The 27550-nt window shown below is 42.2% G+C and overlaps 1 protein-coding gene across 1 annotated transcript in view; it reads left to right on the top strand.

Moving 5' to 3' along the window:
• LOC148508120 (uncharacterized) overlaps window positions 1-27321 on the top strand; it is a 44745-nt gene extending 17424 nt beyond the window's left edge. Inside the window, exons 2-7 of the mRNA XM_088445207.1 lie at window positions 1465-1622; window positions 2105-2296; window positions 2433-2508; window positions 2630-2727; window positions 2884-3178; window positions 24737-27321. Coding sequence (XP_088301333.1) covers window positions 1545-1622; window positions 2105-2296; window positions 2433-2508; window positions 2630-2727; window positions 2884-3178; window positions 24737-26043 — 2046 coding nt within the window. The 5' untranslated portion in view covers window positions 1465-1544 and the 3' untranslated portion in view covers window positions 26044-27321. The remainder of the gene's footprint in view (window positions 1-1464; window positions 1623-2104; window positions 2297-2432; window positions 2509-2629; window positions 2728-2883; window positions 3179-24736) is intronic.
• Window positions 27322-27550: the final 229 nt, after the last annotated feature.

Below are 27550 nucleotides of genomic sequence, written 5' to 3'. Positions count from 1 at the left end.
AGATTTTAAGGTGACCGTGATCCTGTGGTCGAATCATTATGGTAAAAGGGATACTGCACCCCTGGCATTAGCTGTCACCAAGTCCTAACATTTGGTAACCAAGAGAAACCCCTATCGGGCAATATAACAGAGCGCTAAACTTGGATTTGCAGAGGAGAAAGCTATTTATGTAATATATGTTCTGTCACACTAAGGGGGGAAAAGCTGATCAAGCATCCAGGACTGCTGCAAACATGCAGTGTGCACCGTATTACCAGACAGTGATAAGACCACTGCGGTTACTGCAATATGGACAATGTATATGAAGTGGGTCTATTTGTATTGAGATTTCACACACTGACCTTATTTACAATTCCCCTGCTTTGTTAAGTCTTTAATCACGAGAGTACAAGACATTGTGCGATGCATATGGTAACAATGTATTCTCGTTATGCCTAGGCATAGGTACATAGTGCTGGCGGCAGCTCCCGGGGTCAGTGCGCCCTGTTGAGGATGCTCAGTTACCACTGGAGACTGACCTGGATGAAATAGCAGGGCACTCAGCAGATCGACGCGCTGCACTGGCGGGCTGAGAGAGGGAGGGAGACACTGCAGGCTTCGACTGGCTGAAGAAATTAAGGCAGTGGGCACGATTCAATTCAGCGCAATGTAAATAGCGCCGGGAGATAGCTCCCGGAGCTATTCAATTCTTTGCGCTGTTAGGTCGGGGAAGGCTCGTTATCGGGCCTTAAACAGGGTGTTTAGGTGCGATAACGGGCATTCCCCGACCTAACTTCCCGGCGCGAGGCTGTTTTCCCGGCGCTAAGGGCAGAAAACAGCCTCGCGCCTGGACTTTTGAGGGATGAGAGAAGAAATCATTAGTCGGACTTGTCAGCGCAGTGTACTGAATAGCTCCGGGAGCTCACTCCCGGAGCTATTTACATCGCGCTGAATAGAATCGAGCCCAGTGATTGGTTGGGGAAACAGACAGCGAGCGATTGGCTGGGGGACTGGTGTACAAAGCCTGATCATAGCGCGTCCTGTAAGACCCAATCATCTTTTAAAAGTGGGTCCTAATTAGCCGTTCTAGGGTAAAATACGCGCTATAGCGCAAATTTGCGATCACTGATGTATAGTGTTCAGTGTGTGATATCACTGTGACCTGTGTATAGTGATCAGTGTGTATCAAGTGTGTGATATGAGTTGTGTATAGTGTTTAGTGTGTATCAGGTGTGTGATATCAGTGAACTGTGTGTAATCATCAGCGTATACAAGGTGTATATCAGTGTGACCTATGTATAGTGATCAGTGTACACAAGGTGTGTGATATCAGTGTGACCTGTGTATAGTGATCAGTGTACACAAGGTGTGTGATATCAGTGTGACCTATGTGTAGTACTCATTGTGTACTAGGTGTGATAATGTTTCCCCAAGCGACATCACATCACACACATTATTATTATTATTTATAATATCTATTCCTAGACACGTGAAGAACCAGAGAGTCTATACTAGAAGTCAAGTGACAGTGAGACGTGTCCTGTATAAATCACTGATTACTGAGGATGGACAAGGACAGGAGTCACATGCCTGAGAGGATTCTAAATCTCACCCTGGAGATCATCTACCTGCTGACTGGGAAGGTGAAGGGGTCTGGGAGTGTCACTGTAACATCACTTATATCTATAACAATAATACAGGGACATGACTGGAGAGGTGAGGGGATCTGGGAGTGTCACAGTGACATCACTTATATCTATAGTAATAATACAGGGACATGACTGGGGAGGTGAGGGGATCTGGGAGTGTCAGTGACATCACTTATATCTATAGTAATAATACAGGGACATGACTGGGTAGGTGAGGGGATCTGGGAGTGTCACAGGGACATCACTTATATCTATAGTAATAATACAGGGACATGACTGGGGAGGTGAGGGGATCTGGGAGTGTCACAGTGACATCACTTATATCTATAGTAATAATACAGGGACATGACTGGGGAGGTGAGAGGGTCTGGGAGTGTCACAGTGACATCAGTATTGCACAATTAACTCTTAAAAACAATTCCATATAGGTGAATTTATTATTTCAGTCTTTTATTGATGTCTCACCGAATACACAGGCTTACACAGTAGTGAAGAAGACATCCGGTGAGCGTGAGACACCCTGCAGCCGTCCCCGTGTGTCAGGAGGACTGAGCAGGACCCAGAGCCCCATCACGGTGCCTCCACCTCACTCACTGATACATGAGAGAGACAATGACCAGAAGATCCTGGAACTCGCCAGCAAGATCATTCAGCAGCTGACAGGAGAGGTGACTGCTGGGAATGGGACATTATACAGTAACACCAGGGGATGTGTCTGGGTGATGACTGTATTATTGTGTGTGTGTGTGTGTGTGTCAGGTTCCTATAAGGTGTTAGGATGTCACTGTCTATTTCTCCACGCAGGAGGGCATGTATATAGAACACAGGGGTCTGTACAAGGACGGGCTGATGGAGAATCACCGGCCCCTGACATCACTGGGTAAGAGGAGACTGTTGTTATTTATTGTACAGGGGAGAACAGGTATGGGGGCTGCCTATATACACACATCATCTGATAATCACATATATACATTGTTACAGTTACTGTGTGTCTCCTACAGATGGACCCAGTAACAGAAATACCCCAGAGAGATGTCCCCGTCCTCTGTATTCACATGAATGTACAGAGGAGAATCACAAGACTCCACAGGAGCATCAGGTAGATGGGATTTAGGGTCTCACCAATATACCAAAGTGACTGTCACTATGTGATCTGTAGATAAGCTGTGTGTGTCTTATACACTGATATTCTTTTGAGTTATTTCATGTAATTAGATCAGACTTAAATAATTTGATTGTGTTGTTGGTTATTTAGGATGAAGGTCTGGCATTTATAAAGGTTGAAGTTATAGAAGAAGACACGTATGTGACTCGTATAAAGGCAGAAGATGTAGAGCGAGAAGAAGAGAAGTATGTGAGTGATAATAAGACCGAAGGTATGGAGGATGAAGAAGAGACGTATGTGAGTGATATGAAGGCAGAAGATATAGAGGGAGAAGAAGAGATGTATGTGACTGATAAGGTAGAAAATACAGAGGGAGAAGAAGAGACGTATGTGAGGGGTGATCAGCAGTGTAAGGAGGAAGAAATCCCTACAGATATCAGCACAGGTGAGTAATAATCACTTATTACAGAAAAGAGTCACAAATTTTCCTTGCTCCGTCACTACAACAATCTCTTATCCTACATTCTCTTCTTTCAGTACAGACTGAGGAGTTAAATGAATCTGCCAAGTGGAGGAGTCAGGACACAGCGCCTATTATACTCCTGCTCTCCACCTCACATAATGTCACTGTGTGTTACCAGTCCAGAGATCTGACCAGTCTCCTCCCCACACTCTCTGGTGTATCTCATACATCAGGGGCCATCAGCCCATATTATGCTCCTGCTCTCCCCCTCACATCATGTCACTGTGTTACCAGTCCAGAGATCTGACCAGTCTCCTCCCCACACTCTCTGGTGTATCTCATACATCAGGTGCCATCAGCCCCTATTATACTCCTGCTCTCCCTCTCACATCATGTCACTGTGTGTTACCAGCCTAGAGATCTGACCAGTCTCCTCCCCACACTCTCTGCTGTATCTCATACATCAGGAGCCATCAGCCCATATTATACTCCTGCTCTCCTCCTCACATCATGTCACTGTGTGTTACCAGCCCAGAGATCTGACCAGTCTCCTCCCCACACTCTCTGGTGTGTCTCATACATCAGGAGCCATCAGCCCCTATTATACTCCTGCTCTCCAGCATTTAAACATTTTTGAAGTCAACACTGGTAGAACCATATTAGGGTGTCAGTGATTCCTAAATCTCTGTGTCTGGACAACTTGGACCCTTTCTTCTTCCTCCATTAGGGGGCACAGGGAGGACGAAGGGTGCTGCCTGTAGAGGAGAGTCTTGGCACTAAATAGTTAATTTTAATTACCCAGCAGTCCAGGGCTCCCTCCTGTACCCCGCCCCCAGCCGTCTGCCAGCCAGTTTTCAGATTGTTGGTGGCAGGAGCTGCACCGTTTGCTATGTGGACTGCGTAAGTTGTCCCCCGTTCTTTATTTTGTTTTTGTTTTTTTATTGTTTAGAGAGCAGGCAGTGAAAGGCTTCCTATGCTCGCTCTCACTGCCTCTCCAGCAACCCAGGTGCCGAGCTTTCAACATCGGCAACTGGGTTGGAGACTATTCCGCTGGCTCCATAGAGTTTTGTACTCTCCTTCCGGAGCCCGCAGCCACAGCCGGTCACAAGGGGAGGCAGGTAAGCGCGGCTCCCTGCTTACACGGAGCCACATACTTGCGGCTGTACACCACCGGTGTGGAGATCACCAGTGGTGCTCATATAGTGTCGGTCCAGGGTACCTGCTCTGTACACCAGACCACCAGGGCCTTTAGAATAGGAGCACTGCTTGAAGGAGTGGCGGCCATTCCCTTGGGGACCATAGGAGACAGTCTCCTCTGGTTAACACCTCCCATCATATCTGAGCGCACTCCCTCAGTGCAGACAGCCTGTGTCAGGTGATTCAAGTCTCCCCCCTCCACCTCCTAATTACAGCTGGGCAGCCAGTATAATCACATTGCCTGCCTCGGCACATGCAGGGAGAGAAGCTTTGGCTCCTGTCTCCACTATACCTTGCTCCTAGTAGCCTGGATATTTCTTCTTCGGGGTCCATAGAAATTACCTTGGTAATGTAGCTGGAGTGATCTAGGCACCAAACAGGCAGTCAGTTTTTTGCTGTTTGGTGCTGGAGCATCATACGGTCAGTGGGGCTGCGGTAGCAGTCCCAAACAAGGTTTTATTCTTTTCTCTGAGTGGCGGCGCGTGCTGACGGAAGGGAGACCTGAAGCAGCATAGCGTCCGGATAGACTCTCGTGTCGCTGCTCCGCCTTCCCCCACCGGGCCGCAACGCTGGTGTGGGTACTGGCGCTTTCGGCGGGCTTAACCAGCCCAGGACTGCAACTGGGAACATCGGGAATGCAGGTAAGGGTTCCCCGCTGCCGCTCACGTGGGGGACCATGTATGGCAGTCCGTGCCTCCAGCGGTGGAGACCCGCCGGGTGACGCTGTAGTGCAGAGCCATGTGTAAACTATTTCCAGCACTAGACCACCGGGACATGAGGGATCCTGACAGCCAGGGGCTTGATGGCGGCAGCCATGTCAGTGTGCCAGGTGGATCCATACAGCATAAGGGGAGGTACGCTATCCCCTGGCGGCCCCTTCCCCGACCTGGATACTGGTTCAGTTGCAAAACTTCCCACGTCCTGGTTGCTCCTCCCAGCCTCCTTCTATATGAGTCGGCCAGAGACCACTCTCATGTGCTCTCGGTGGCTAGGTTCTCAGGAGGTTGGGTCAGTCTCCCTGTATGCCTCTCTCTATGGTGATCAGGTCATACAGAGCTCAATATACTACCTGGCCTGTGCTGGTGTCATGTATGGCTATATAGTAGTTGCTAAAAGAGCTTGGTGCATATAGTTATAGTATATACTAACTATGTATCTATGTGCATTGTATGTGACTTTTTGAAATCTACTATGTGTGATGCTGCCTTTTCTGAATAACTGTCAGTCATCATTTATCACTGTTGTTTCTCCTCATTTACCCTCTGCTACAGGTGTGGGCTATATTGGGTGTGAAACATTGTCACATTTGTACTCAGACTTTGCATATCAATAGAGATATTATGTCCAAAGAAGCTAAAAGACAGGTGGCTGAGGGGAATTGGTATGAAATACCGCCGGCAGCGCCTGGCCGACAGATGCAGAGTTCCCGGCTGCGGAAGCCCGACAGCGCTGGAAATCCCGATCATCCTAAGGTAAGTATCTACTAACCTAACCTAACCCCCTAACCCTAACTTGGCAAAACAAAAAAACGAGTTTACACGACCCACACAACAGCTATCAGTATGTGTGTTGCCACACATACTGATAGCTCCCGAATGCCAGCTGACGGAACATGCACGGAGCTTGCACGTCCCGAGAGCCAATCAGCGGCCGCGCTGACTGTAGAGCGGCCGCTGATTGGCCCCGGCTACTGACACTTCCCACGTGGTGTGACTCGCCCACATGGGAACTGTCAGCAGCCCCTATATTTAAAACTAGAACTGGTCCCTGCAGCCTTGGGTTGGTTTCTGATATTTTTTTTTATACCTCTTTTTTTTACAGGTACACCACAATGGGAATTTTCGACAAATATTCCAGGGAACCCCTAAACATGTGTAGACATGGGGGATCACTATGGGTACCCCCATTTTTAACTCCTGAAGGAAGTCGGGGTTTCAAATAGCCGTGGTAGGTGCATTTTTTTCAGAATTTTGAAAAAATTTGTTTTGGGACTTAAAAATATGCTAATAGCCATTTTCATGTACCCCAAATTTGATGGGACCATTTTTAAAAACGAAAAAAATAAAGCTAAGTGCTCTTCTGCATCACTTCTTCAAAGTCATGAAAAAAAAACACCTGCCGCGGCTATTTAAAAACCCGACTTTCTTTTGCAGCCAAAAACGGGGGTACCCATAGTAATCCCCCATGTCTGGACATCTTTAGGGGGGAAAACTAAAAAATAATGAATAGATTATAGTTCTCAATAAGCACAAAATGCAGCCAATGCAGAAGATAAATGATACTGGCACAAGTGTGTCCTTCTGAGTTTAACTCTAGAACATATGATCATAAGAAATGTACTATATACGAAAACACTTATCGTCACAGTGCCAATTTATTTACTTAATTCTCATATCACGTTCCAAGACTTAGATTATATAAAAAAAAAGTATATATATATATTTATTTATTATATTCAATCACCTAGATTATACACATAAAAATACCGTATATTTCATCTCATAATAATAATGGTTATAGATACTCATAACCTCCCCAAACCTAATTATAACCATCCACTCAAAATAATTACAGTATATCTTTATTTGAGTTGGAGTGGCTTATCTGTATAGCAACCTTATTAATTATACCCTGTTTTAGAAGGGTGTTTTATCAGACTTTTTTGAACCGCATTGGAGCTGAGACTTTCTCACAATAACCTTAAACTAGAGCTGTGTTATACCAACCCTCTGTTGAGGAATTACGGAGCTCTGGCAATATTGTTTCTTCTAAAGCAACATACATTGTTTCTTATTGCTGCAACAGATACGGAGTATCCATATTCAAGTGTGGTTTATGGCTTATGGAAACAAACCATTACTGAAATATTAAGAGTTGATTAATTGTGTTTATTTCTTATGATCATATGTTCTAGAGTCAAACTCAGAAGGGCACACTTGTGCCAGTATCATTTATCTTCTGCATTGGTTGCTATTTTGTGCTTATTGAGCACTCTAATCTATTCATTATTTTTTATTTTTCATGTGTCTTTTTATAATTTTGTTTGCCTTCATGCCATTTTAATATGTTTTGATTTTATTCTTTTTTCTGTCCATTAAATTTTATGGTGACTAGCGCCTGTCAGTGTGTGTGTTTTTTGTTTTTTTTCTATTAATGGAGGGTCCAGTTCCTCCAGTCTGGCGGCTGCTGCCAGTTTAACATTAACATTTATTAGTTACCACTTCTTGATCTCCCATATTGTATGTATATCATATAACCTTTTTGGTATCAATTTAACCCAGGGGAGCCCAGCGCCTGTTTGTTGTGTTTTTTTTATCTTTAGGGGGGTCCTAGGATTATTTCCCGAAAAATCAAGTTTTTTTAACGCCGATCCAAGTATCGCCGGGTCCCGTTTTTGCCTACTTTCAAATTGAATACAGAGATACGCGGGCACGCGCGCGATACTTTAACGCCTACAAAACAGGCGAAGGCTGCGTTAAGTCCGGGCCGCATTAAATTTATCGCGGCTTGGCTCAAATTGAATAAGGCCCTAAGCCCGGTACTGCCAAAGTCCAGAAGGTGATCGGTCTCACACCGTCCAGCCTTCAGATTCTGGTACATCTTCTGATGAGGGGGGTTGGTACACAGGGTTCCTCTCAGGAATCCCCCTCAGACGAGGAAAACCGTTTTCTATTTGCAGATGTTCCTTATCTGATTATGGCGGTCACGTCTGTGCTAAACATTGGTGAGGAGGAGCCAGTGCAAAGAAAGGCTCCAGGATTCAAATGTTAGAGGGTTATAAAACCTGAGTTTCCCAGATCTGAGCACCTTTTGGATCTAAATCGGAGGTTCCTCCGTCAGTGGATGCACATGGGGCACATCTAGTTAGGAGCGCCACATTGCCTATACCTTCTGCATCTTCTCTTAGTTGTCCCACAGATAGGAAACTCAAAGCCTATCTTAGGGCAATATTTTCTCTGTCGGGTGCTGTTACTCGCCCAGCCATGGCTACAGCTTGGGTCTCCAAGCCCATTGAGGAATGGATGAAGACACTGGAAAATGCTCTTCCAGAAGTTTCCAGGGAACAGCTAACAATTATCTCTTATGTTAAGGAGGCAGCGTCCTACTTGGGAGAGGCAGCTTTGGATGCTGGTATGTTATCCTCAAAAGCATCAGCAGTCTCAGTTATGGCTCGAAGAGCCCTTTGGCTGAGGGACTGGAAAGCAGACGCAGGGTCTAAGAAAGCCCTGGAATCCCTTCCGGCCTCGGGGGGGCATTTTGTTTGGCGCAGAATTAGACAAGATTGTTGCTATGGTGGCAGGATCTAAAATGGCTGGTCTACCTTCGGCAATCACTGCTAGACCTCAGCGGTCAGCCTTTCGGCCGCAAGGAAAAGCAAGAGGTCAGTCTTCCGCTAGAGTCAGTTCTCATAGGAAGCCAGAGTCTAAAAAGTCCTGGCCAAACAGACGTCCGACTGTCAGGTTTGACGTTAAGCCTGCAGCTTGATGGGACGGGCCTCCCCCTGGGGGATCCCAGGGTAGGAGGCCGACCTCTTCAGTATTCAGATGCCTGGCATCTTACAACAGATGCCTGGGTTCGGGAGGTAGTCTCCCAAGGGTATGCCCTTACTTTCTGGAGAAGTCCCACACAAAGGTTTTTCAGCACAACTTTGGCAGCAGATTCTGCGGAAGCCTTGGCCCTCCAGCAGGCTATACACTCCCTGCTGGTGTCAGGGGTAATAATCCCCAGTTCCAGTGAATCAATTAGGAAAGGCGTATTATTCCAACCTCTTCTTGATTCAATAACCCAATGGGTCTCACCGGCCTATTCTAAACCTAAAGGGACTCAACACGTTTAACAAGGAGCCCAGGTTTCGCATGGAAACTCTGCGGTCGATTGTGTTGGCTATGGAACCAGGGGATTTCATGGTGTCCTTGGATATTCAAGACTCATATCTTCATGTACCAATTACACCGTCCCACCAACAATTCCTGCGATTTGCAGTCATGCAGGAGCATTTCCAATTTCAGGCACTGCCTTTTGGTTTGTCAACGGCCCCTCGGGTGTTTACCAAAATCATGGCAGTAATGACGGCCTGCCTCAGACGCCAGGGAGTCAGGATTATCTGGACAACCTCCTGATATTGGCTCAATCATCACAAGAATTGCAACATCATCTCAGACTGACAGTAGCATGTCTACACAGACATGGGTGTATTGTAAATTGGAAAAAGTCATCGCTTCTTCCAGTACAGCTGATGATACATTTAGGGGCAAGGTTGGATTCTCTGGCACAAAGGATAGCAGTGTACCTGAACACAGGCAGCTAGGCTGAATAGGCGCGGACGCCAGAAGATCCACAGGACAGCGGGCACCGGACCACAGGACCAGAAGGATGACGCAGCACACCAGGAGGTGTGCACAGAGGATGTGGACGGTAAGTCAGTGCAACTGGGGGTCTCGCGACACCGCCCCACCAGAATACGACTTATATACCTTTCGAACAGGACAGTTATACCTGCAACTAATGTAAAGACACTCGACCCTTAAGAAGTTAGATTGCCACATGCCCACTCTCAATATACCATTCATATTCTGCATTCACTTTTCCCCTACTGACTTTACTAATACGCTTAACGCAGGAGATTCACTGCTACAGCACAACATTACTGTCCCCCGGGACTTGCATTAACGCACACCAGTGTGCACATATAGATTCAGTACTATATGACTGACACTAATGCTGTCAGTGTATACAGTCCCCACTGGAGCACTGTGACTCAGTTCTTAAACAAACAAGTTTATCTTTATAACAGACATCTCCTCTCAGTGCATCATTTTGTCACTAATTAGGTCACTTATCTCACTGTTTTAATTTTAAATTTTAACAATAACAAGCAGTGAAGCGCTTAGCAAACCACCATATTGCTACCACGAGGGAAGTGTCAAACATTTTGGTCTGGGCAGAATGTCACCTTCCGGCAATATCGGTGGTGTTCATACCAGGAGTCCTAAATTGGTAAGCGGACTTCCTAAGTCGGCAAGATATACATGGCAGAGAGTGGGCTCTTCATCCACAGGTTTTTCAGAACCTGGTGGACAGATGGGGTGTTCCAGAGGTTGACCTCATGGCCTCAAGGCACAACCACAGGGTTCCCAGGTACGGGTTCAGAACCAGAGATCCTGCAGCCGAATTTGTGGATGCTCTGGCAGTGAGGTGGAATTTCAGACTGGCGTATGTGTTTCCTCCGTTTTCCCTTCCCAGGGTCTTCAGGAAGGTCAAGCAGGAAAGCGATACAGTAATACTGATAGCTCCTGCTTGGCCCAGACGCCATTGGTTCACCGGAAAAAACACAGGTCTAGCGCTGCTAGGAATAGTATCAATCTTTTAATAAAATATCAAAATAATTTAAATATATATGGCACGTAGATATAGAAACTAAAAAAGAATAAATAGTTAGGATGCATCATACCATAAATAAAATGATTTAACTACACCAAGAATCTAAAAATAACAGTTGTAGCAAACAAACAATGTATCTCTTATAGAAACATAGTATCATATATATAACTCAAAATCAACAAAAAATATAAACCCAGCGCAAAATCAATTAGGGTACTGTATAATGTCCACTTATGTATAATGATCAAAAGTCAATAGTCCATTTATATAACAAATCTTCTTTCAGCATGTATCTTCTACCAAATTCATATAACTTTGGAATAAACGTCTTTCTCCCGTCTCTGCGTTTGGAAACAAATCTCTTGACTGAAAATTCATATGTAGATAATGATGTCCGTCAAAGAGAATTATAGAAACGGGGACAGACCATAGTGTATTACTGACACCAACAATTTTATTAATACACACAAACAATAAAATGTCTGCGTACCGTAGGGAGCCTTCAGACCAAGGCAAGTGATAATCGCATATAACAGAGGACTTTAACTCCGGAAAAAAGTCCACGTCAATAGGCTGCTTTCACAATCCCCTCAGGTTCCCAAACAGGCCACAGTACTTGTAGTCCCACTCCTGTAGTCACACTAGAGTGGGACTACAAGTCTCTTTGAGGGACATCATTATCTACATATGAATTTTCAGACCTGTGTTTTTTCTTGTCTATCTATTTCGGAACTCTCACAGTTATTTCCTCTTGGCGTTGCAGCGCTAGGAATATTTATTATAATAATAATATATAAATTATTTGGTTTGTGTCCACAGCGCTCTGTTTAAATATTTAAATTTTTTTGTTCTAATATATTTCTGTGTTAACAAAGCTGCAGTTGACACATCCATAATATTATTGTAGATTGATTATGGCAGATCTCACATGTTTCTCTGAAAGAGTTAGAAGGAGACAAAAATACTTGATAGAGCTTAATGATGAAATTGATTTCAGTATTGATCCCAATGATGAGATCAGTAGTAAAAAAGAATGTGATATTTTATTTCTTAAATTAGAGGATCTCCTTAAAGCTGAGACACGCCATTGGTGGGATATGACAACATTGCAAAAATATGTTAAAGCTAAAAAGATCCCCAGAGGACTTAGGATTTTTAAAGCATTATCTTTTATTGATAATATAGAATTGAAAGATAAATTGGAAAGTCTTCTAGATAATTGCTCCTTTTCACTCATGGAGCTTTTAATTTCCTATAGAAAAGAAAAAATAGATCTTCTGATTATAGAAATTGAGAATACTAAAAAAGCTCTAGATATCTTTTCTGAACATCCAAACTTCAATAAAAGAGATATAGAAATCAATTTGAAGCTGGAAGCATATGAAAAAGAAATTATTGAAGGGAAAAATAAAAAATTTAATCGGGATTTAGATGATTATCGAAGAAATAAAGTAAGAACTTATAATAAAAAGCGCCCTCATTCTGAAAGGTCACGTAGTAGATCAGAGTGGAGAAAGAAAAATTATAATTATTTGCATCATAAGCAAGGATCTCAGATCCAGTACTCTGGAAATATACGGCCTGATAGAAGAGAAAGGTCTTCTCCTAAATATAATAACAGAAAAGATTTATATAATAAGGATGAAATGAGATCAAGAATACCAACTGATAAATTATCCCCCAAAAAATCAGAAACAACCTATACTAGGTTTAATGAGGATTCCTATAAAAGAGTGGCAACACAACAGGACACTAGACCTAAAATATTCTCTAGAGGGGGACAGTCTAATCATTTGAACACACAAAGACAGACTTCCTCCTCTTTTTTAGAGGAAAGATCGGTGAGAACAAATCACCCATACCAACCGCTAAGGAATCGTTACGAGACTCTGAGGGTAGAAACCAGAGAGCCAAAGTCCAGAGGTTGTAGAGGAGGTATTGGGATACAGAAAAAGAGAAGATCCAAGGATTTAAATGGAAAAAATATACATAATTTATCTTCAAAAAAAACCAAGCCCTCATGATATCAGCCTACTGGAGAAAGGCTTAAAATTTGCCCCAACACAACCTCCAGATTTCTTTCATTTATTTGTGGAACTCAATAGGTACATAAGAAGCTTAACTAGAAAAAGCTATTTTGCCACTAAGAATATAAAAAATAAAGGACTTACGGGAGATAGTATAATCTTAGATGATACAGGTAAGGAAACACTTGAAATTCTGGAATCTCTACAATTGGAGGGTAATCATACAGAAAATGATGTTAACATTTATGATATAGATAGATATGGGGATGGTAGAAATAAGTTTAAGGTGAAATCCAATGTCTTTCCATTGCAATTTAGAAGTAATCAGATTAACATTTTTTATAAGAAGACTCTAGATGAGTTTAACTCTCTTTGTAAAAAAGAACAAAAACGTTTTAAGTATAGAAATAATTTCTCCCACAGTGAAAGACAGGCATTAAAAAAGTTGGCACTTGACCCCTCCCTTGTCATTAAGCCTGCTGACAAGGGAGGGGGTATTGTGCTACAAGATACAGAAGATTGTGGCAGAGGCTATGAGACAGCTAAATGATTCCACTATATACCACCCCCTAAAAACAGATCCAACAAGGGATTATACTTTTGAGCTAAAACGTCTAATAGAGAAGGCTAGAGACGATGGTGTAATTACTTCTGATGAATTTCACTATTTAGTACCAAAATACCCTATTATCCCCACTTATTATCACCTCCCGAAAATTCACAAATCACAAAGTGCACCTCCCGGGCGTCCAATAATTTCTGGTGTTGGGTCCCTCACTGCTAATTTATCACATTTTGTAGATTATTTTTTACAACCTTATGCAGCCTCTCAACGCTCACATATTAAGGATACTACTACTTTTTTAAATCTTATTTCTAAGATTAAATGGAGAAAATCATATTTTTTTGTCACAAGCGATGTGCAAGCACTCCATTGTAAAGGATTTGAGGCTTTGAGAAATCGCTTGATGAACTCAGATAAAGTGACAGAGGGACTGCATAAATTCATTTTGGATGCCATCACGTTTATTTTATCACATAATTATTTTATTTTTAATCACGTTTATTATTTACAGACACTTGGGACGGCGATGGGGACGAGGTTCGCGCAGAGCTTCGCCAACATATATATGGGTGCGTTTGAGGACGCATGCATTTGGGGGAGGAGCTTGGGCGCGGACCTCGTCCTTTACGGCCGTTATATAGATGATTTGTTTTTTATTTTTGATGGGGATACACATGATTTTGCATCATTATTCACTAACACACTTAATAATAATGATTTCAATTTAAAATTCACTACTTATGTGCACAAGGAACACATATCGTTTCTTGATATTTCACTATCGATAGTAAATGACACCATCGTCTCTAGAACCTTCAGGAAAGAGGTAGATAATTTTAATTTTCTACGTTTTGAAAGTTCGCATTATAAGCCATGGCTTAATAATATACCCCGTGGTCAATTAAGGCATATCTGTAGAAATTGTACCGATAATGACTCCTTTGAAGAACAAGCAGGTGAACTTGTTGATAGTTTTAGATCTAAAGGATATCCTGAACATCTATTAGAAACAGCACTAGAAGAAACTAGGAATCTGAATAGAGAAGATCTATTAATTTATCGGGACAAGACACCTTCTTTAAGTGTAGATCAGCCGATGTTTATTTCTAAATATAACGTTGCGTCTAATAAGATAAAAAATATTCTAGTGAAGAACCATAGCATCCTTCAAACTGATAGTTTGCTAAATACTTGTATTACAAATAAACCGCGAATAGTATTTAGAAAATCAGAAAATCTTAGGGACCGATTAACACAAAGTCTATTTATTGACAAAAGGAAGCCCACAATATCGAATTCGACCTCTCAGTTATCTTGGCTACCAAGTAAAGTTAAGGGATGTTATAAATGCGGGTCCACAAAGTGCATTACTTGTTCTTTTATTATGAATAATACACATTTCTTTAGTACATCTAAATATGATGAATCATTTGAGATACGGTCACATATAAACTGTAATTCTATCTTTGTTATATATGTGTTAATATGCAAGTGCAAACTAATGTATGTAGGCAGAACTTCACGTTGTTTGAAAGTAAGATTTCTTGAACATAGGAGGAATATTATTAGGGGCCATTGTGCACATGGTTTTTCTAGGCATTTTGTAGAATCTCACGGGAGAATTCCAAATGGATTATTTTTGATAGGAATAGAATGGATTAAACCCACGCTTCGTGGAGGTGATAGATTTAAAAAATTATGTATCAGGGAGAACTTTTGGATACACAAGCTTAGGACTCTCGTTCCCGAGGGACTGAATGAATGTATAGAATTTGACCCCTGAACCTAATATAGAGTCGTCCCTATATCCCCCTCCCCCCCCCCCCTTTTTTTTATTGGAATATCTCTTATTATTAGATGTATTAGATAGATATATGTCTGCCTTTTCTGTCCTTATATTTTTATATTATGGTTTATATATATATATATTAGGGTCCTCTTTCCCTTTTTTATTTATTTATTTATTTTTATTATTTATTCATTGTTTATTTTTTATTTTCTAAATTAAACCAGATAGCAAGTGATTTTGGGCTATGATATGATATCCGTTTGGCTGATATACATATTTTTAACATATTGAAAGTATTTATTTGGTATTTTTTACCTATGTTAAATTATATAGATTTAGTTATGGCACTGTATATATTTTTTATTTATTATAATAATGTGGTTAATAAATATTAATGGTCAGTATCTGTTATTTAAGTCCTCCTCTAATTAGTGAGGAATTTTCATCTAGCCGATTATTCAGCAGTCAGATCTAGTAATTCCTGTGTGGTTAATTTTACACCTGTCAGCACTCATTTGAGGATGTATATAAGGCAAATGTGAGGTCTGAAACCACACCTTTTGAGAAAGTCACGTGTCAGTGACGAAACGCGTTAAGGTTATTCATTGCTTTGAACTCTCATTGTGCTGATAGCACCTGACTGCTCTCGCTACCTCCGTCAACTGTTTCTGTCGCCACTGGTGATTTATACGATCGGCCCAAGTGGAGATTTTGTCCCTTATCCAAGGGCCTATCCTACCTATTGTTTATTTTCAAGCTGAACACCCGGCTGATCTGTACTACTGGTGTACATTTTGACATCGCTGCAACAGGTGTTGAAAGCGCTGAGCTGATCCTGTTGCCCCTGTTTACAGAGTCTATTATTATTGGTGACTCGTACGGCTACATATGGATTGTATGGACCTAAGTTAAGCGGAGCCTTGCCATCTATTATAGGGCGAATTGTTCCTGGTATTTAATTGGGCTGAACCTTTGGCTGATCCGGACAGCCACCGCATACTTGGACACTGCCGCCAGTGGATATCTGGTCCCCGCATCACTCTGAGGACGCTCGGACGGACCAGGTACCTAATACTGTCCAATCAATTGGAAATATAGTGTATACACTCACTAATATAGTGCGAAGGTTGTCTTTTATTACTTCCAACCCAGGTTTTTATGGCTATTATCAGGATCCATATATATACTTAAACTGAGAATGCTCTATATCAGCTGTTAATAACAGGATTCAACAGTACGTTAATTGAACCCATCTGTTTTATTCAAAGGAACTATTCAAATCACAAATAGATCTATTTGGTCTCCCCCACAAGGGATACACGATTGCGTTATATATATGATACTATGTTTCTATAAGAGATACATTGTTTGCTTCAACTGTTATTTTTAGATTCTTGGTGTAGTTAAATCATTTTATTTATGGTATGATGCATCATAACTATTTATTCTTTTTTTAGTTTCTATATCTATGTGCTATATATATATATATATATATAATATATATATATATTTGAAATTATTTTGATATTTTATTAAAAGATTGATACTATTCCTAGCAGCGCTAGACCTGTCTTTTTCTTGTCTATCTATTTCGGAACTCTCACAGTTAGTTCCTCTTGGCCTTGCAGCGCTAGAAATATTTATTCTAATAATAATATATAAATTATTTGGTTTGTGTCCACAGCGCTCTGTTTAAATATTTACATTTTTTTGGCCATTGGTTCACCGACCTACAGAGTCTCTCCATAGACACTCCGTGGCCTCTTCCTCTAAGGCCGGACCTGTTACTACAGGGTCTCTGCCTGTATCCGGACCTTCCTCGTCTGTCTTTGACGGCATGGCTCTTGAGGCCTCGGTCTAAAGAGGCAAAGGGGCTCTCCGATTCAGTAATTCAGACAATGTTGAGGGCACAGAAACCTTCCTCTGCCCGCTTTTATTACAGAATTTGGCACTCGTTTTTTCAGTGGTGAACTGAGGAAATATGACCCTAAGGTGTTTTAGGGTCTCTTGAGTGCTTTCTTTTCTTCGGCTGGTTTAGACCGAGGTCTCCGTCTGGTCAACCCGAAGGTTCAGGCTTCTGCACTTTCAGTTTGGTTTCAGAGACGGATTGCCCCATTGCCTGACATGAGAATATTTTTTCAGGGTGTTATGAGAGCTCAGCCTCCCTTTGCCACCCCGGTAGCTCCGTGGGATTTAACATTGGTGCTCAGGGCTTTACAGGCTCCCCCATTCGAACCCCTGAAATCAGTAGACCTAAAGTGGTTGACAGACAGCGAAGATGGTTTTTCTCTTGGCTATCGCTTCGGCCCGCAGGGTCTCTGATTTTGCAGCCTTGTCTTTTCGCTCATTTTGATATTCCATCAGGAAAGAGCTGTTCTTTGTACTAGGGCAGGGTACCTTCCTAAAGTGGTATCCCGGTTTCATATGAATGAAGAGATTGTGGTTCTGGCTTTGCAAGCTTCTGGCCTTTCGGCTGGTGAAGCATCACTGGATGTTGTGCGGGCTCTATGTATCTATGTAGACCGCACCAACTCCATTAGAAAGTCAGATTCTTTATTTGTGTTGTGTGGCTGTCATAAGCGAGGCTGGCCAGCTAACAAACAGACTTTGGTCAGATGGTTGCATATGACAATTTCTCAAGCTTACACACAAGCTGATCTTGTTGTTCCGGACACGGTTACAGCACATTCCACAAGATCTGTGGGACCATCGTGGGCGGTGTGAAGCGGTGCCTCTGCTGAACAGATTTGCAAGGCAGCCACGTGGTCTTCCGTCCACACCTTTGTCAAATTTTATGTGTTTGACAGGTTTGCCTCTCAGGATGCTACCTTTGGGCATAGGATTCTCCTTTCTACTGAGACACAGGAGCGTCCCCACCCCTAGGAGGAACTGCTTTGGGACATCCCAAGGTAATTTCTGTGGACCCTATGGACCCCGAAGAAGAAAATAATGGTTATGGTATAACATACCTTTTGTTAACTTTTTCTTCGAGGTCCATAAGGTCCACACAGCACCCACCCTGATGCACCTGTTGTTGTTAGGAAATTCTTTTCTATTGTATTTTCTATGATTCCCTCTTCTTACAGAGTGTGTGTCTGGAATGCAAGGGTCCTTCCTTCCTTTACAATTTTTCTTTCCTGCTCCTGCTTGGGCTTGATAACAAACTGACTGCCTGTAGCCAGGGGCGGGGTATGTATGGAGGAGGACCCAGGGCATCCTGGGAGCTAGCTTGTTGACTGGTGCCTGGATCACTCCAGGACACCCCATAGGTCAGTGCTGTGGGCCTGTGTGTGTACTGCTGCTGTATACAAGGTAATTTCTGTTGACCCTATGGACCTCGAAGAAAAAGAGTTAACAAAGGTATGTTATAACATAACTCTTATTATTATTATTATTATTATTATTGTTAAGCTCCTTCCTGCTGTTGCTGGATTGTTCAGCACTATTTGTCCAGTATTCTAATGCATTGAGTGGTTATGTGTGCATGTGAGAGTTCGTTGCTGTGGGCCTGTGTGCACTGCTGCTGTATACGGGTCACACTGAGACACCATATAGGTCAGTGCTGTGGGCCTGTGTGAGCGCTGCTGCTGTATACGGGTCACACTGAGACACCGTATAGGTTAGTGCTGTGGGCCTGTGTATGTGCTGCTGCTGTATACGGGTCACACTGAGGCACCCTGAAGGTCATTGCTTTGGAGCTGTGTGTGCGCTGCTGCTGTATACGGGTCATAAAAGAAAAATATGGAGAGCGCTAGACAGAGGTAAATATTTTAGTAATCACTGACAATAAACATAGCATTGCAAAAAACTATCAAATATAGAGCCGTATTCAATTTGAGCCGAGCCGCGTTAAGTTAACTTAACGCCGACTTCGCCTGTTTTGGATGCGCAAAAGTATCGCTCACGTGCACGCTTTACCCCGTATTCCATTTGAAAGTACGCGTAAACGGGACCCGGCGATACTTTAACAAGCGGAAAGTACTGTCAGTTTTGGGGAAATGGTACTGGGGGCCTGTGTGCGCTGCTGCTATATACGGGTCACGTTGAGACACCCCATAGGTCATTGCTGTGGGCCTGTGTGTGCACTGCTGCTGTATACGGGTCACACTGAGACACCCTATAGGTCAGTGCTTTTTCTCTTATTTGTGCAGAGGTGGATACTCCTGTGCTACGCACCTGTCGGACCTGTAGTAAAATACTTTTTCCACAGAATATTACAGCAGAATTAAAGCAATAAAATAGCAATTGAATTGTGCTTTGTTGCTTTAATTATGCTGTAATATCAAACCAACGGACATCGCTACATTCGGGCACCTTCCGCTACACGTACCCATAACCAGGGGTTATCTGGTGGAGGAAATAAGCTGATTCCTGTGTGGCCCGACGTCTGATATACAGTTGTGATTGAATCACCGGAGCTTTCGTGGCAGGTAGCAAGACAAATCCGTCGGTCCCTGAAATATTGGGACTGAGGGCCTAATTCAGCGCAGATCACAAGTACTAATGCGTACACACCTGGCTTCTGTGAAATTATGCAAATGAATGGTCGCAAAGCCACCGCAGCATAATATGCAGACCTCCAGCAGTACATAAAGCCGCCCACTTCCCTTTACTCACATCTGCAATACCTTGCAAGTCTGCGAAAACATTGATACAATCGAGAAACATCGGACCCATACATACAGTTATGGTTGACGCTCATAAACTGCTTAACTTCATGTGTGCACCTAGATCTCCTGCTGCGTATACCCTCACAGTGGGCAATTTATGCACGCCCCTGCAATGCCGTTCCAACGCACTGGCACACCTGCGATTGCTTGACCACCCCCCGTCACCACCCACAAATGGCACTTTCTGTCAATTAATGGTTGATGGGTCTGCGTATACCCTATCGCTTCCTCGAACGCAGTGGTTAGTTCGCGCACTTCGATGCATACACGTGCAGAACACAAACATCGTCCGACTGCATACGAATTCTCATCTGAGTTCCTTGCTGAATCAGGCCCAGAGTGCAGGATATTATAGTGAAGAGTAATGCCCACCGCACCGCTCTGGAGCTTAAACGTTTGGCTGATTCAATATATAACAAGTTTTTGTGATGGGTAAAAACCGTGATGGCATGATTAGCCCCTTCCAGCCAATGTCTCCATTCTTCAATACTCATGTGACAGCGAGCAGCTCTCCATTACCAACATCATCATTAGTCTCTGCCGAATACATTTTTTGAGATAAAAAAAGCAGAAGGATGGAGTTTGTTAGAGAGAATTGCTCCCACTCCAACTCTGGAGGCATCGACCTCAATTATAAAGGGCAAATCTGTATTTGGATGGAGAAGAACTGGTGTTGAGATGAAGGCCTGTTTTAAGACTTCAAAGGCTTGAAGTGCTTGTGGGGACCAATTGCAAGCGTCAGCTTCTTTTTATGTCAATGCCGTGATGGGAGCAGCCAAGACAGAACATGCATGAATAAACCACTTACAATAATTAGCAAACCCCAAAAATTCTGGATAGCTTTCAGATTGGGCTGTTCCTAGTTGAGTATTGATTGAAGTTTTCCAGGGCCCATGGAGAACCCTTAAGGCATGATGACATAGCCCAGGTGTCACAACACCGTGCCCAGCCTATGCTCAGATACGCCAACCTGACATAGCTAAGTGGTTGTGACGTGGGTTTTACCCAAGCTGCCACCACGAAGAGTATTAAAATAGCGCTCTTACGTTCGCCGGACACTTAAATCTCACTTACACTCACAGTGATTACACAAATATAGCATTGGCCTCTACAGGCTTGTGAATTCATTAGAGCACAGAGATAACGCTGATAAAGTTTTAGGATTTATTGAGAAATATCTCCAGGGTTAAATTACAGGAAAAATAGGTAAATAAACAAGATATACAACTATAAGTAAATGCACAAAATGATTACAGATAAAAGGATAGAGTATCAGAATCCTAAGGTATCTTACGCTGAGATCTTAGAGAATCTGGACCTCATTCAGACCCGCTCGCAAGCTGGTCGATGTTTAGGTCCTGCGCATCCGTAGTGGCCGCACTGCGCGTGCGCAGGACCCCGGAGCGAGAGAAATTCTCTCGCTCAGGGGCTCACTACCAACGGGGCTGCTGTCGATGTTGATCGACAGCTCGCCCCGTTTAGTAGGTGGGGAGGGGGGGTGGTTTCACAAACAGAGGTGTATCCTCAGCCAAGGATGACTGAGAATCAGAGGAACCATAGGACACTGTACCAAATAGAAGCTCAAAGTCCCAGTGTGAAGTGCATCAATAGCTAAATGAACTGGGACTGTCTGCAAATAAATCTTGCCATCCAAAAGTGGGTTACCATCAAGGCCAGAGTTAAATTCAGAGTGGGAATACCAATAACTTGAGCAAAACTGTCTAAAAATGCAGAAATCTCAGTCCTCCACTAGTTGATAGAGATCGGTGCAGGAAATAATAGTTTTTGGAACAGACAGAGCTTATACCTAAAATAAATCCCTTCCATTTCATTTAGGCCTTGTGTTTTCCCAACTTTGTAGGATAATTTTGAACATGAACTTTGCAACTACAATAGAGGTATAATCCTGGAATCCGGCTCCTGTTTTTCTTTTCTGCAGAAATCAGGAATGCTCCAATCTGCATACGTTCTACAGAATCCTCCTGAGTAGTAGATACAGAGGCACAAGACGACCACTGAGGCAAATCTCTTTCCGTCTTTCGTTCTCTAATTCGCCTGTCAATTTTAATTGCTAACTTCATGAGACTGGCCAGGGACTCAGGAATCGGGCATTGGATTAGGAGGTCCTTAATTTGTTCCGATAGGCCAAGGTGGAACTGGCTACGCAAAGCTAGGTCATTCCATCCACTGTTCGTGGCCCAGCGTCTGATTTCCATGCTGTAAGTCTCAGCAGAATTTTGTCCTTGCTTAAGGGCACAAAGATTGATTCAGCAGACTCGACACGGTCGGGGTCATCATACAAGACACCAAGCACTTTAAAGAATGCTTCCAAGGCTAACAGAGCTGGGTGTTCCAGGGTTAATCCAAAAGCTCATGTTTGTGGATCCTCTTTTAATAAAGGGATTATGATACCAACTCTTTGTGCTTTAGAGCCAGAGGTATATGGCCTTAATTAAAAATAAAGTTTGCCGCTTTCTCTGAAATTAAAGAATCTTTTATGGTCACCAGAGAAGCGATCAGGCAGATTGATTTTAGGTTTGTTTATGGCAGCCTGGGCAATTGGAGCCAATCTACGATTTTCTTCCTGTGAAGTTACCCTTAAGGTTAACTCTTGAACCATCTGGGTTAAATTCTTGATTTGATTTGAGCAGGATTTTGTGGAGTCAGCTCCATAATTCTCTGTATTACTACCAGCTATTTGTTGGCTGGTGAAAATTTTATGAAACACCCCTGCATATGTATAAGATCCTTATAGCCTCCTACTGAGATTTTGTGCCTATAACTACAACCCGTTGTTCCCAGAGAGTTGAATACACTCACCGGTACTTAGGCGGACACTAGGTATTATGCTCAGGCAGTATAGGCTTATACAAGGGTGATCGCAAGATATGGGCTGGAGTAGATACAGATACAATACAGGGTCAGGGTAATTGCAGAACAAGAACCAGCATTAACAGGGTTAATTGCAGGACAAATTGTCTGGATAGCAACTAGGTGAATTTAGCAGACCGGAACAATTGTCCACAACAGCAAGACTTGCAGATGTAACAGCAACATAGAATCCACCACAATATATAAACTGAATGGCTAGCAGATATAGCAACAGAATACAACACAGCATATATTGAATGGCAGAGGTACGATAGCTCAAAGTTGATAATTAGAATAGCATTCACTGAGCTTTGTACTTGCAGAGATAAACCACGTGCATATATATATGCACTTGTGCAAGGCAGATATTTGTATTTGCAGACACACAACAACAGAGATGATAGTCACTGTGTGAGCATAGATACATATAACTTGCAGTTGGAAAACAGCAGCGATAGAGTTCACTGTGTAGATTTGGAAGTACTTGCAGTTGGTAGAAACAATAATTAATGTTCCACAAGAACGTAGTAAACTGGAAACAGACACTTCTAGGCACATGCAGAGCAGGAGACCAGAACTATACACATGGAACGGACCAGGCAGGTATAAGCTATCACGGGCGTGGAAGTGTGCACTGCCTGGGTAATAACAAGAGTATGAACCAATCTCCAGCTGAGGAGAGGACCAGCCCCTCTAATGATGATCAATAGCATCTGCGCAAAGGCAAGGACAGCCAGGCCCTGGTTGTCAAGTTAATTCAGGCCCAGAGTGCCCTGCAGCCACTCGGTGCCTCTTTCGCTCAGCAACTGGCGAGACCAGCGGCCCATGCGGCAGTGTGATGCAGCGTTCCAGTTTCCCAGAAACAAGTGATGATCCTCGCTGGCAACTCATAACACCATGATAGTCTACCCATATTGCTGAAGGCAGTTGACTACACCAATTGTTTTCCCACATGGGGAGTTTTCAAAGCTGTCATTGATTGTTACAATACGTCATCCTATCCATGTCAATGACAGGCATTTACTTTTTCCACCACTTGATACATGTGTAAGCTGTCCTTTGGAGGGAAAGTGGCTGCTTGCAATTTAATTTTAGATACTCTGTCCGTTCTGGGGAAAGAAATGGAGCAGGTCTTTGGTATCTGAAAGAGAACTTTCAAATGAGTTAGAAAAAAGATCATCATCATACTGGATAAGGGCCAGCCTGTGCCATGGGAGGAAGGCAGAAAGGTAATTTGCCAGAGCTGGAGGAAAATAATTCGGAGTAACCATTGGAGATATTTCCTGTGTAGGGTGTAGATGTTCCTAATTTGTGTAATAAATTCTCTCATTCCTTCTACAGTTTGTTCGGTCTTTGCACTTTTCTCTCTGAGAGCAATAGTGGACTAAGGACTGTACATTATGCATAGTGTACGCTGCTACTAGAGGATGACCAGTCTTGTTATTATTGTTACATTCCTTAGACAGACATTTTAAGGTCCGAATTTTGAGAATGGTCTGGGACATTTTTCGTTGAATTTATGCAATCTAACATCTTGCTGTTTTCTCACCATAAAAACTCATCTTTACATTGTCCGGTGTCCATTGGGGGAAATCCAACTAAGAAGAACCCTACACCATCGTGGTATAGCTAATCACAGTAGTATAGAGAGGTGGTGACACCTATGCAGTGCTGCAGGTACAGTTCTCCTGGATATTGCCCAACTTACCTACAAGCCTGGCGGCAGCCGTATTACTCTCGAACATTTCTTTTATAATTTTATATAAACACCAGTCTAATATATTACAGCACATGTTATAGCTGTATTATAACCACACGTTGCTTTCATGTTACAGAGTAATTCCAGCACAAATGATTATAATAAAGCTGTAATCCCTGCTCTATACATAAGAGCATAAAGTGTCAGGTGATGAGTTTTACATTGTACCTTAGAGCATCGTGAGTTTATCCATTTGGTGGTGATATAAGAATCTTTGATAACAGTCTTTATTGAAAAATGAAAATGATGGGGCATAATTCATATATTTATTTTATTCCCAGCAGATGGATGTAACAGCAGGAATATCTCAAAGGAAAGTCTAGTTTTATCTCCAGATTGTGAAATAGAAGATAATGACATCAAAGAGGATTCTCCAAGAGAAAACTCCATTACCCCAATTATACATCCAGTACCTCACAGTACAGATGAATCACCTGATCCTCCTTATAATGAGGAATGTTCTCCTGGTACATCTATTACAGCTCTTAGAGTAGATACAATATTTCCCTTTTCTATAGATGACAAATCTTTTACACAGAATAAAAAGCCTATTACCCAGCAGCCAGCTAAGACAGGTGAGAGGCCAGTTCCATGTTCTGAGTGTGGCAAATGTTTTACATACAAATCACAGCTTGTCAGACATCAGAGATGTCATACTGGTGAGAAGCCATTTCCATGTTCTGAGTGTGGCAAATGTTTTTTACACAAATCGGCTCTTGTTATACATCAGAGACATCACACAGGTGAGAGACCATATCCATGTTCTGAGTGTGGGAAATGTTTTATACACAAATCAGCTCTTGTTACACATCAGATAAGTCACATAAGTGAGAAACCATTTTCATGCTCTGAGTGTGGGAAATGTTTTAAACAGAAATCAGATCTTTTTTCACATCAGAGACATCACACAGCTGACAAACCATTTCCATGCTCTGAGTGTGGGAAATCTTTTTTAAAGAAATCATATCTTGTTATACATCAGAGAAGTCATACAGGTGTGAAACCATTCCCATGCTCTGAGTGTGATAAATGTTTTACACAGAAATCACATCTTATTATCCATCAGAGAAGTCACACAGTTGACAAACAATTTGTATGTTCTGAGTGTGGGAAATGTTTTAAACAGAAATCAGATCTTGTTAGACATCAGAGAAGTCACACAGGTGAGAAACCATTTCCATGCTCTGAGTGTGGGAAATGTTTTACACAGAAATCATATCTTGTTATACATCAGAGAAATCACACAGGTGAGAAACCATTTCCATGCTCTGACTGTGGGAAATGTTTTACACAGAAATCAGATCTTGTTTCGCATCAGCGACATCACACAACTGAGAAACCATTTCCATGCTCTGACTGTGGGAAATGTTTTACATGGAAATCAGTTCTTGTTAGACATCAGAAAACTCACACAGGTGAGAAACCATATTTATGCTCTGAGTGTGGGAAATATTTTACACAGAAATCATATCTTGTTATACATAATAGAATTCACACAGGGGATAAACCATTTCCATGCTCTGAATGTGGAAAATGTTTTACACATAAATCAACTCTTTATAGGCATCAGAGACATCACACAGATTAGCTCTTCTCATATTCTGATTGTCAGAAATTACAGAAATTAGATCTTGTTAAATCATCCTTTATTTACACGAGAAATTTAACATGTGTACAAGTGGAAATAATTTCTGGGGGAAAAAAATGAAATATACGTAAGAATAGTATTTCTCCTGACACGGGTTCTTCATTGGTCTCTTCTGTTGTGTAATCCAGAAGGATGAATAGTAATTTCTTGCATTACTGTCCACATTGTATTCTTGTTATATTTAGTCTATTTTGTATGGAGAGTTACCCTGCAGTGTGTATAGCAGTATATGTATGGAGAGTTACCCTGCAGCGTGTATAGCAGTATATGTATGGAGAGTTACTCTGCAGTGTGTATAGCAGTATTTGGATTTGGATCACCTGAATGGTATAAAAGTGTGTAAGGAAGACACAAGGAACAGTGACCAAGGTGGTAGCAAAGTGCCAGCATCCAATAATAGAAGTTCCTGCCAACCACCTCCTCCCCTCTATGTAATACCTATTATATGCAGCAAGGAGGCCAGTTGCCCAAAGCAATGGGAGGATATAAACACTTAGTTATATCAGAGAATGATTTGCTAGAGATGGAGATAACAGCTGTCACACCATGAGGACCCAACAACAAGAGTAAGGACTCCTGTCAGCAGCACGGTTGGTGTAATGGTTAGCATTACTGCCTCACAGCACTGAGGTTGTGGGTTTGATTCCTACCATGGCCCTAACTGTTTGGAGTTTGTATATTCTCCCTGTGCTTGTGCGGGTTTCCCTTCAGGTACTCTGGTTTCCTCCCACACCATAAATATACTGGTAGGTTAATTGGCTCCTGACTAAATATTAATCCTATAGTGTTCTATAAATAATTGGTAATAAATAAAATTAAACAGTTTTGGCGTGTCCCTGGTGCTCCAGGTGGTGTCCCCACTATGTATATTTCTGTGGATTTAAATACACTTTTCTCTCTGTATGTCTCTTTCCTGAGCTTAGAGGATGATGCTATAAAGCATATATAAGAAAATATAATGTGCAGTATGTACTTATATATTTATACCTGTTACTTTGTGATATTGTGCAGTATGTACTAATATATATATACCTGATACATTGTGATATTGTGCAGTATATACTATTATATTAATACTTGATATTATGTGTACATTTATTTCTCTGGTTTGCTATGTACAAAGATACAGATAAGCATCTACTTTCCAATGTTGGGATTTAATGTTCGTCATGTGCTCAGTAATTAAGCAAGGTATCATTAAAAACATTTTTTTTTTTATCTCAATATCTCTGAGTTTTAATGAATAGACCGATATACCTAACACATAAATTGTGCACCCAACCGGTTTCAAATGTCCATTCTTTTTACTGGTTATATTGTTTTATGTGTCATGTACTTAAAACCCCCCACAAATGAATGGGTCCACTAATATCATGTGTGCACTAATACACAATTTATCACTCCTTCACATGTTAGCACAGGTGCTAAGCAAACATTGCATGTAGTG

This window comes from Taudactylus pleione, unplaced genomic scaffold (assembly GCF_031769625.1).
Source record: "Taudactylus pleione unplaced genomic scaffold, aTauple2 ptg000377l, whole genome shotgun sequence".
Classification (NCBI taxonomy): domain Eukaryota; kingdom Metazoa; phylum Chordata; class Amphibia; order Anura; family Myobatrachidae; genus Taudactylus; species Taudactylus pleione.
This window is presented reverse-complemented; position numbering and strand designations above follow the sequence as displayed.